General features: G+C 44.9%; 1 protein-coding gene across 1 annotated transcript; it reads right to left on the reverse strand.

Moving 5' to 3' along the window:
- Positions 1-734: 734 nt before the first annotated feature.
- Positions 735-4,479, reverse strand: LOC104608616 (transport inhibitor response 1-like protein). Its single transcript, XM_010274653.3, has 3 exons — positions 3,472-4,479; positions 2,431-2,929; positions 735-2,338 (listed from the first exon to the last, which is right to left on the reverse strand). The coding sequence occupies exons 1-3, from the start codon at positions 4,095-4,097 to the stop codon at positions 1,580-1,582; spliced, it is 1,884 nt and encodes a 627-aa protein (XP_010272955.1). The 5' UTR covers positions 4,098-4,479; the 3' UTR covers positions 735-1,579.
- Between the last annotated feature and the right edge of the window lie 7,063 nt (positions 4,480-11,542).

Below are 11,542 nucleotides of genomic sequence, written 5' to 3' on the forward strand. Positions count from 1 at the left end.
CTTTCCCATTCGGTCTACGGCAGCCATACATGACCCAGACCCAGATAGATATGGAATAGTAATCCTACAAGTCTACAACTACAATCATCAGCAAATGAAGTCCCTTTTCTAAAGCTTTTCCGCTTTACTCGGACGACCTGCTATTTCATAACTAGTATCAATTAAGGCCTTGAAAAAAAATGTTCTTATTTGTAAGGTCCACTTCATAGTGCAAGTGGGGAGTGGGTACTGCAATGCGGAATGCATACCAGATGTAAGGTCTCTTCTCTGCTCTGCCCTTCTCTTCTCTTCCTCCCATATGGGTGGATGCGAGTGTGGACTCTTCTTAAAATCATTAGTGGACCTCTGCCGTCAATTTCTTGGTCACATACATTCACAAGGCCAGCCCCCTTTTTTTCCAGTCCACACCTCAATTCCATCTCTAGCGATGTTGCTTGGACGCAGATCTCACACAAACAATAACAGTAGTCATAATAACAGAAACCCATCACAACTGAAGCAAAAGCATCAACCCCCCCTCCCCCCTCCCCCCTCCCCCCTGCAAAAGCAATACAAATGCCAGATGCCAAATGTATAATTCCGCGGCATCGAAACCTGCCCATGTGGGTACCATGCCACATGGATGGTAATAATTCATAAACATCCAAACCACTCTGAATCACCAACAGGTTATATGGCCAGTGGCCTCTTGAAATATCAGGGAACAAATTAAGCAATCACTTCAGAACCAAGGATTTCAGAAACAAAACTTCCATGGAGACTGGGGATAGATTAACATTCCTGAAATGCCTTACAGTAATCTAAGGGAATTTGCTAAGATGTCCAAAACAATCAAATAAAGAACAGTTTAAATTAACTACCACTTGAAAAAGAGAATAAAAAAATAGCATCATCTCCCAGGATATGACTTTCTCCAACGCTAGGCCAGTAAATAGGTTTATAATTTATCACCTTCACCTTCCAAACCTCCAATCCCCCTGCTCATTAAAAAAATATTTAAAGAAAAAAAATCTCCAATCCCCCATGATCGGTCTGCGTTTCTTTGTCAAGGAAGCACACTGATCTTGCACAAGATGGAAGCTGCAAATTCTATGCCCTCAACTCCAAATAAGTTACAGCTTCGTTTGGATGAGGCATCCTCCACTGCGCCGACCACCATGCAACTACTTTTTTTTTCTTTTATGATAAATAATGAAAACATTAAATCCGATCACCTACAATACAACATCTGATGAGCTAGCCCATCTGACCGAACACTGCCTAATTTCATTCCCTTCGCTGGACCGTTCCAAAACCTAGGCGAACATGAGATGAAAAGCTTTACAGGTATTCCACTTCAAATGCCACTCCAACAGCCCAAGCAAAGAAAGATACAACGTTTTGTCATCTTAGTTTCATGAGGCATGAGAAAGAAAGATGCAGTGCATTGTCACCTTTGTTGACAAGGCATGAGAGAACCTGCCTGTGGGTTTTAAAATGCACCCACTGTATTCCTGCAAAGTTGAAAAGGTGAACTCATTCAGTGGCCGTCATATGAACAGATAACACATCCTTGTCACTAGCATACTCGACTGCATGACTACAAGATCATCACAAATGGTGGTGCATCAGCCCTTGGCCCATCAAGAGATCGATACATATATAACTTATCAATGGCATCACCAGTGTCACATTCATCCCTGTCCCCGATCACTTCAACCACCAAGTGGGGCATTCTTTGAGCAACCTCCTTGCATCCTTCAAGGGTTAATTTACATGTCGACATCCAGAGAAACCTCATGTTGTAGTAGTGGTGCAAGCCAGAGAGCAAGGCCGAGTTCCCGAATGGACTGTCCCTGATCTCTAGCTTTTGCAATTTGGGGCAACCCTTGAGCACATATGTTAACCCCATATCGCTGTCTCCGGCAAAAGCAACAGACAGAGTCCTAATCAACTTACCATACTCCCCAATATAACTGAAGGCCTTATCACTGAGTAGGCCAGACACAGCAAGCCTTGTCAGCTTCTTGCAGTTCATGACTATGGCTCCAAATCCTTCATCCATAGGTTCTCCAGTCAGGTGGTCAGGCCGGTGACGCCCCATTATACAGAGGCGAAAGACCATGAGTTCTGGACAGTTCCTTGACATAGCCACCACAGCAGCATTAGTCATCTGCTGGCAGAAATACAGAATGGATCGCAACTTGCTACAACCTTCAGAAATTGCAAGGAGGCCAACCTCAGATACAGCAGCTTCACCATCCTCACGAGCATCGATGGGGAAAACGCGGAGCTCACGGAGTTCCTTGCATGTTGCAGCAACAGCCTGAAGCCCTTCATCACATACAGAATCAAGGACCTGTAGCAATACTAGTAGTAAGTGACAAAGTGGGACTTGAATATGGTAAGAAAGTTCTGAAGTCACAGCCTAGACCACAAAAGATAACTTACCCATAAAGTCTGGAGATTATGGCAGTATCGGATGACAGATTTGAGTTGTTCAGCATTGATGTTGGCATAACTGAAATTAAGTGAGGTTAGTCTAGAACAGACTGGATAGATAGCCGATAGATAGTCAGGCACAATGTCCCTAAATCCTGAGAGACAAACTAGGGACTTGCATGTAGCAAAAGCTGAGAGATCTGGTTCCTGATCTACTTGTGCTGGGTTATCCAAGGTGCTGAAAGAACCTGTTCCAAGATGAGTAAGCTGGGGAACCCGAACCATCAGACGCTGGAGCTGCACCAGGTTGACATGCCGATTCAGCTTAAGCCTCCTCAACGAAGGAGACCTAGCCACCAATCGCTCCAAAGCTTCAAAGTTCACAGGGGATTCGACGCAGTCAAAGATGAGAGATTCAAGACAGGTAACAGGCTCCGGAAAACAGGAAATCCAGTCCACATCGTCCTCAATAACTTCATCATCAATTAGATCAAGCACTCGTAGTTGTCTGAGAAGTCATAGTCATTAGTAGAGCGTTATAAGGTGATTGAGTATACAGATACAGGGATCTTCTACGTTTAAGCAAATCTAATAATATAGCAGAAGTAGCAAGGCTAAAATGCAAAGGCGGGGATTGATCATAGCATTAGGGGATCAGAATCTGATAAACAGTAAGCAAAATAGTTTTTTTTTTTATATATATCAATAGAGAGCAAAAAAACAAGAAGATTGATAACCATAAAATAGTATCTTGGACTGGAAGAATCAAGAAACTCATGTCTTGCGGAATTACCCAATCATTTAACAATGATCATGAAGTGAAAGATAAACTGCAGAACGAACAAAACCCTAGAAAGTGAACTCTTTTACATTATTAATCCTGATGGAGACAATATCAAGTAGAACCTCATAACCCAAAATACCGTTTAGGAAAAGAAAAGGAGAAATAGATCCAATGTCAAACCACTTTACGACACCAGTGAAATAGCCAAACAAGCAGCAATTAGATAATTAGATTTAAAAAAGAAAAAGAAAATGAAGCCCAAATACCTGCACTTGGCAACGGCGGCAAGGCCAGCGGTGCTGAAGCCGTCGCAACAGACGAGCACAAGCTCCTTAAACCCGGGGAAGGAGTGAGCGAGGAGGGTCAAATTGTCATCAGTGACAGACATCCGCTTCAGGTGAACCTTTTCCAACCAAGGGTAAGCAGCGGCCATGGCAGAGACCCAGGGGAAGAAGTGGGCACCCCAATTGGGCGGGACCAAGCTGAAATCAGCGAAGCGAGGCTTCCCCTTGAGCACCAAGGACCTCACCCTTTGGAACCTCTCGATTGCCCTGCGCGGGGACACAGCATAACAGTTCCCAATGAAGAGGTCCGTCCGAGTCAGCGCCTCCGCCCTGTACCAAGACTTGCAAACAAGGGACACCGAGTTGCGGTCGCGGCGTGATGTAAGGAAGAGAAGCACGTTTTCCAGTACGTTCTCGAGGACTTGGTCCGGGTACGGCGACGGACAATAATCGACGACGCCGCCGATTCCGACTCCGAGTCCGCCACCACCATTTCCGCCAAAGCTGCGTGTTTTATTGGACGATGCCTCGACAACAACAGCTCCACCACCGCCGAGATCCGTTGCTCTCTCGTCATCTTCCGACATTTCCGTTCGATTCTCTCTCATCCCCGCTCCTCACTCTCCTCGGATCTGTACCAACCACTCACTCTAAAAATAATGAAAAAGATTGAATCTTTCTCTCCCTTTCTTTCCTTTTTCAGATTACAGCCTCCATCTCTTTGAGATCAGAGAGACGGGTGTAGGGACGGGATGGGAGAAATGGAGATTGAGAAATGAGCAATCATAAGCTTTCATGAGGTTCACCTCATACCCAGAGAGAGAGAGAGAGAAAGAGAGGGAGGTAGATGTGTGTGTGTGGAATGTGGACTGTGGACAGATGTTAGAAAAATAATTTATTCGGTCACCTCCCCGCTCACAGACTCCACTCTGCTGCGCATTGGGATTCTCCGTGCCTTCTCTCTCTTACTCTACTATTACCAGGACTGTCGAAAGGGCAAAGGCCAGGGGCTCCTTCCATTATTTGGGTTTTTTGCTCCAAAAGTCCCCTCTCTTATTTTATTTATATTATATTTTTATCCTTCTCTCTCTCTTTCTATTCCACCCCTCTCTTCTCTTTTCTTAATAATTCTTTCCTTGTTGTGTAAATGTGTAGCGACGTAAAAGAAAATTATTGAAAAGAGGGGATGCCCTCGCTTAAAGGGGTCTGAGTTAGCATCATTTGTCATTTCTAATGTTATGGGCCCGAGCGTAACCCTATTTTGACTATATAGTGGGTGATTTGTCTAAGAGACCATCCGAACTCTCCTAATGGGTGATTTGTCCAAGAGACCACCCGAACTCTCCTCACTCTTTTCTTGACTGGAAAACTGAATGCTTTACTTCAATTCGTAGCTCCTTAAATAGGAGATTACAGAGGGAAATTCCTTATTGGATTCAGCCAGGCTAGGGTAATCCAACTTAAACTAAAACTCCTAATTACCTACTCCTAATGGTAATACAACTCTTACTTAAGAAGATAAAAATAAGACAAGAATGAGGGATAAGATAAGATAAGGGATAAGGATAAGATAGGGATAAGGTAAGCTGGCGGCGAATTGGCTTGACGTGTCCAGATAAGGGTGGGCGCACCCCTATGAGCTGTCGTGTGGGCCGCGCTCTGTTGCTGCTGCCGGGTATGTGCACGCGGCTCATGGTGCCGCTGCCGCACGGTGCCGCTGCCGCGCAGTGCGTGCGCGCGGCTCATGGCGCTGCTGTCGTGCGGTGCCGGGCGTGTGCGCGGTGCGTGCTGCCATGCGGTGCGTGTTGCGCGCTGCCAAGCGGTGCGCTGTCGGGCGGTGCGTGCTGCTGGGCGGCTCGCCGCAGTGCACTACTGCCTATGGCTGCGCCGTAGTGCACTGCCGTGTGGTGTGTCCATAACATCACACCCCGCGCAGTGCGTGCGCGCGGCTCATGGCGCTGCTGCCGTGCGGTACCGGGCGTGTGCGCGGTGCGTGCTACGCGCAGCGCTGTCGGGCGGTGCATGTTGCTGGGCGGCCCGCTGTGTGTGCTGCTGCCTATGGCTGTGCCGCAGTGCGCTGCCGGGTGGTGTGTCCATAACATCACACCCCTCCCAAACTACGAGCTTGTCCTCGAGCTCGAATTGGGTGTCGAAACACCCTCAAAGGAATCCTAGGTGGCTTTGCCCTCCTGGATCGGGTTCCCATGGAGGGGGTTCATCCTCATCTTCCTCTTGTTTCACCAGGAGGCAGAAAAGTCTCTTGCACCTGTGCCCTGCCGAGTAGAGTTCATCGCAATTAAAACATTGCCCCCTCGCCCTGCGTTCTACCATCTCAGCCCCTGACAAGTGCTTAATAGGGGGTGTACCGCCGCTGCTCCCCACACTGGATGCTGGTCTGGAATTGGTGCTCGTTTATGGCTTCCGTTCTGGGCTGGCTGCTGGATATGGAGCCATTCCGAGTGGTTCCTTGTTGGTTGCCAGTGAAGACCCTCCTCCAGTAGGCTTCGGGTTTGTCCCAGCCGCTACTGAATGGCCCTCGGCTAATCTGCAGTTTGCGCTCGAAGGCTCGGGCTAAATTCATTGCCGTGACCAGGTTAGGCGGGCTCTACATCTCTACATCAACTCTCAGGAGTTTGGCTAGACCAACTGTGAACATATCCACCTGCTGGTCTGGGCGTACTGAAGAGGCCCTGGCAAAAAAGAGTCTGGAACTGCCGCTGATACTCTGCTACGGAACCGTACTGCTTGAGATTAATGAGTTCCCCCAAGGGGTTGTTTGTTAGTGGGGGTCCGAACCGAAGGAGGCAGTACGACTTGAACTGCCCCCAACTAAGACCTAGTTCCTCCTGCTCCACTTGGTAGAACCAGAGCTGCGCTTCTTCGGTCAGGTGGAACGCGGCCAAGCTGACCTTGTCCTTGTCATCGGTGCGCTGGTTGCGGAAGAACTATTCGCAGTGGTGCAACCATCCCAGTAGGTCTCCAACACCGTTGTAGGATGGAAATTCCAGCCGGTTGTACTTGGGAATAACAGCGGCTGTTAGGGCAGCGGTCTGTTGTTCGCTGGACGTCTCCGCCCCGTCCGGACGGCGGCTGTTGGTGGTGGCGGTTCCCTCAGAGCTTCTTTCGTTGTTGGAGAGGAACGCTTCCAGTAGGCGTCGCAGCTTCCGAACATCATCCTTGACCTCACGAACTTCCAAGCAGGTTTCGGCGAGCCTATGCTCTACCTTGTGGATCGTGGAAGACAGCGGCTCCTGTTCCCCCATGACGGTAGGCTCTGATATCAAATTGTTATGGGCCCGAGCGTAGGATCGCGTCACGGGTCGTTCCACGGCAGGAACCCCTGATCTTCCCTTGCCTTTGGCCTTGCGCACAGACCCTATTTCGACTATCTAGTGGGTGATTTTTCCAAGAGACCACCCGAACTCTCCTCACTCTTTTCTTGGTTGGAAAACTAAATGCTTTACTTCAATTCATAGCTCATTAAATAGGAGATTACAGAGGGAAATTCCTTGTTGGATTCGGCCAGGCTAGGGTAATCCAACTTAAACTAAAACTCCTAATTACCTACTCCTAATGGTAACACAACTCTTACTTAAGAAGATAAAAATAAGACAAGGATAAGGCATAAGATAAGATAAGGGATAAGGATAAGATAGGGATAAGGTAAGTTGGCTTGACGTGCCCAGATAAGGGTGGGCCCACCCCTATGAGCTATCGTGTGGGCCCCACTCTGCTGCTGCTGTCGGGTACGTGCGCACGACTCATGGTGCCGCCGCTGCGCGGTGCCGCTGCCGCACAGTGCATGCGCGCGGCTCATGGCGCTGCTGCCGTGCAGTGTCGGACGTGCGCGCGGTGCGTGCTGCCGTGCGGTGCACTGCTAGGCTGCTGTGCGGCGTTGCTGGGCAGTGCGTGTTGCTGGGCGGCCCGTTGTGTGTGTTGCTGCCTATGGCTGCACCGCAGTGCGCTGCCGTGTGGTGTGTCCATAACATCACACCCCGCGTAGAGCGTGCGCGCGGCTCATGGCGCTGCTGCCGTGCGTGTGCGCGGTGCATGTTGCCGTGCGGTGCGTGTTACGCGCTGCCGGGCAGTGCATGCTGCGCGTTGTCGGGCGTTGTGCGGCGCTACGTGCTACACACTATCAGGCGGTGCGTGCGGTACGCTGTCGGACTGCTGTGCAGCGCTATCGGGCGATGCGTGCTGCTAAACGGCCCACTGTGTGAACTACTGCCTATGGCTGCGCCGAATGCGCTGCCGGGTGGTGTGTCCATAACATCTAATCTCTCTCCCCCTCTCTCTCTCACCTCATCCCCATCAGATCTAATCTTCTTAGCTCTAGGCCGCCCCTTCTCTCTCCCCTCTCTCGGATGAGTGATGACTGATGCCTCTCCTTTTATTTCTCCTATATATTTTTTTTCGTTGTTGCTGTGTTATTGATATGTTTGTTGAGTCGTGGAATTCAATTCGTCCTCATAAAGTCATACCTCATTGATAGGGATGGTCATCTAGTGGGGCACGTGGAGTTGAAAGAACATCCAACGGTTTAGATCGGAAGAAAGAAGTACTCCCAGGGACGAGACCGATATTTTGCTCTTTTGATGATACGCCCCAACTCCCAAGATAAGATACCAGATGGGTAATGGGCTAATGGCCCATTTTTGGGTATTCCAGTGTCTAATCACTAAACAATATTCTTTCTTGCGCAGTGTTAATGGTCATGGATTTGGAACCCGAATCCACTCGTCACTTGACAAGGAGGACGCTCTTCGGCTCTAATCTTTGTCTGCTTCCTTGGTGTTGGCGAAAACGGGCCACCCCTCATTGCCCTCATCCGTGTCTGTAGCATTTTACGGTTTTTACTGATATGAGTAAATACTGAACTCGGTAAGGGATGAAAATAGGTTGGGTTGGTTCAAGGTTTGGGTCCATCAGGTAGGTCCCTTCAGACTACAGTCCAAAACCTATGAAATATCAGGCCGACAGGAGTAGGCTCGTAGTAAATTTCTGGGTCCCGATCAAAAGACCAATCTTAGCTGAGTTTTGCAGTGGACAAGTACGTCCTTAAAACCCAAATCCACTCCATAATTGGGTATATCTAATTTCTTATCTTTTATCATTGTACAAAAAGCAGCATTAAGCAACCAGCTGTGTACTGTTTTTTAAGGACAGTTTTGCCCATCTAATTCAATATTAGTTTTCTCAATATTTTTGTCAGATTTAAATAAATAGTATATTAAATTGACAAAATCTATGATGCATCTAGTGTACTATGCATAAATGATGTAATTGGTTGAACGTGAAAATATATCTTATGAATTAAAAAGGTTTTTGGGAGAAAATTCATCCAAACTTACTTTATAAATTTTTACCTTACTTTGCACTCGTAATAATTTAAAAACTTGTGATGCACACCGACTTATGACACCATACAAATATCATCCTTTGTATTGGTATCGATTTTCCTAATTGCCAACTGTACAATAAAATAAGGGAAAATCTATGATACGGGAAATATATGGTATAGAAAGAGTTTTGATCAATCAAAATCCACTCATGAATTTTGATAAACAACAATAATTAGTTATTACATTTATGATTCTACTTGATTGGTCAAATTAATGTTTTTGGAATATCATATCTTTTCCATATCATAGTTGAACTCATAAAATAAAAAATTGTAAAATGGGGGTAAATAAAGATTCTCCTAAATTAGACCATGGTTGATTGAGATTTTAATTTAACATGCAACCAATATTAATGGATGCACCATAGTTGAAATCTATTAAGTTTCATTTTCTTTATAGGCATATCATTTACTTTTTATGAATGTTTATAATGTAACTTTTTGCTCTCAAAGTAAATAGCATATTAATTACTATTGTTTATAGCATTTTACATGTATCATTCATATGAAACTCTACCTTCTTGCTTTCATTTTATGGTAGGTAACTATGATTTAGCTTATATATGAGTTTTTTTATGCATTCATGGTAAATACAAAGCAAGCTATTCTTTTGCCTTTTATTAAAGAATACCATCATACCAAAAATAGCATATAAGGGGTTTTTTACCAACTGATGATGGTGGCTCAGTTGGTGACTTGCTATAGTTGGGATCAAATCCTATCACTAGGGTTTAGAGGGGAGGTGGGTAAGGGGATGAGGAATGGGGGGTGGGGGATGGGGGATGGGGGATGGGGATAGGCTACCCCGTTGTGTAGCTTCATGAAGACAAAAAAAAAGGGTATTTTTTGTAAGACTAAAGGGGTGTTCGGCAACATCATTGGTTTTGCTTTTGTTTTTGAAAAACGGATTCATACTCAACAACCCCCACCCCCACCCCTCCAAAGAGACCTTCATGTGGATTAAACATGAAAGGGCCCAAATTGTATGGATAAGGGCAATTACCTTCACTATGAATCAAGATTTCACGTATATAACAAAAAAAAAAAGAAGAAAAAGAAATGGGGTAGTCAAGAAGGGTCATGCATAACAGATGTTACAATACAATTTTTTTTTCAAATTTTCTATGTATTGATAGAAAATTTCTATGATACCTCATAAAAAAAAAGATAATAAAAAACAAACAAGGAAAAGTAAAAAACAAAAAAAACGATGAAACACAAATGGTTGATGATCTAACCATAAATAAAGCCATGCTTGATTGTGTGTTTTCACTTTTCAAGATGGAAACAAAACAATAGGCGAAAGAATCTGAGTGTAGTTGGTTTTAGGAGGATACGCCTTAAATGATAATGTCTCCCCCTCAAATAATTCCAATTCGAGTCCCAATTAAAAATCTGAAATATCCCATCGCCGTCCTATATGCTTATATATATATATATATATTGTGTGTGTGTGGTGTTTCTCTTTGTGGGTTTTACTTCTTTTTTGAGATCTTTGCGGATTTCAGTTCACAGAAGTTAAAAGTTGCTTCAAATCATTGAACCTCTCTCTCTTTGAATTTGGAGAGAAAAACAGCTTATAATCAGGATAAGCTGTTTTTATTTACAGTCATACAATGGGCGGCACGCAAAATTATCCTTGCGTGTTCTGATTTTATGCCAGATAAAGAAAGGAACCTAAACAAGATTAAGATTTGATGGAAATAAAGCAGAGTGCCTTCCAAATCCAAACTGCATTACACAAATAATACAAATATTTAGAATAGAAAATACAGGCTCTACTTTAGTATGGAATGATTAAATATGTAGAAACCATCACTAGCTAGCAAAGGGTTATCTGCTGTTCATTCCTCTTTTATTTATTTATTTTTTTTCTTAGAGAGAAGAAGCATGCCAAAGGATAGGAGAAACGACAATTAGAGCCGATGCAACATCACAGAATGCCTATCTCGTAGAATCCATGGCTTTTGAGTTGAGGGGCCGACACGCTTTGGACCTTCTGAGATGTGTGAAGGTGAACAAAAAATGGTCGTGGCTGGCCCCAAGAGCTTGATATAACAGTTTATCCATGCTTGAACGTGGGAGTTAGCTTTTGGATACCTTTGTCCCTTTATTTCCGATGGTTTCTAGAGTGCCATTGATTCCTTCAGGCCCATTGTCCATTATAAGGGCCTTGCTTTTCTATTTTTGATCTACACAAGTACGACTGAGATCGAGGAAAAATAAGGGCCAAAGATATTGTAAAAGTTTACACAAACTAATGCATTAAATTAAACCTATGGTGTTTTTTATTTATTTATTGTAGCCTTTTCAGTGATGCAAAAGTGAACCAGCTGCTAGGGAGAGTCTGTGGCAAGAGTGTAAATCATGGACCAACTTCTCTCTTTTTAATTTATTTCCCACGCATACTATTGGTTTTCTACACCATCTGGGTAAAGGAATAGCTTGTAAGATTGACTCTTTTTTTTTTAATTTATTTTTGGGTAAAAGGAGATTGATTGAATTGATTCTGATTTGGTTCACTCGGGTTTATTTGCATCCACACATGTAAGGCTTATCCTTTCCCGTGTATATAATGTATGCAATATTGCTTTAGGGTACATGTCAATTACCAACATGTGACTTTACATGACGATGCCAGCTTGCATGGTT

This window comes from Nelumbo nucifera, chromosome 1, assembly GCF_055504915.1.
Source record: "Nelumbo nucifera cultivar China Antique chromosome 1, China Antique-T2T, whole genome shotgun sequence".
NCBI classification, from domain to species: domain Eukaryota; kingdom Viridiplantae; phylum Streptophyta; class Magnoliopsida; order Proteales; family Nelumbonaceae; genus Nelumbo; species Nelumbo nucifera.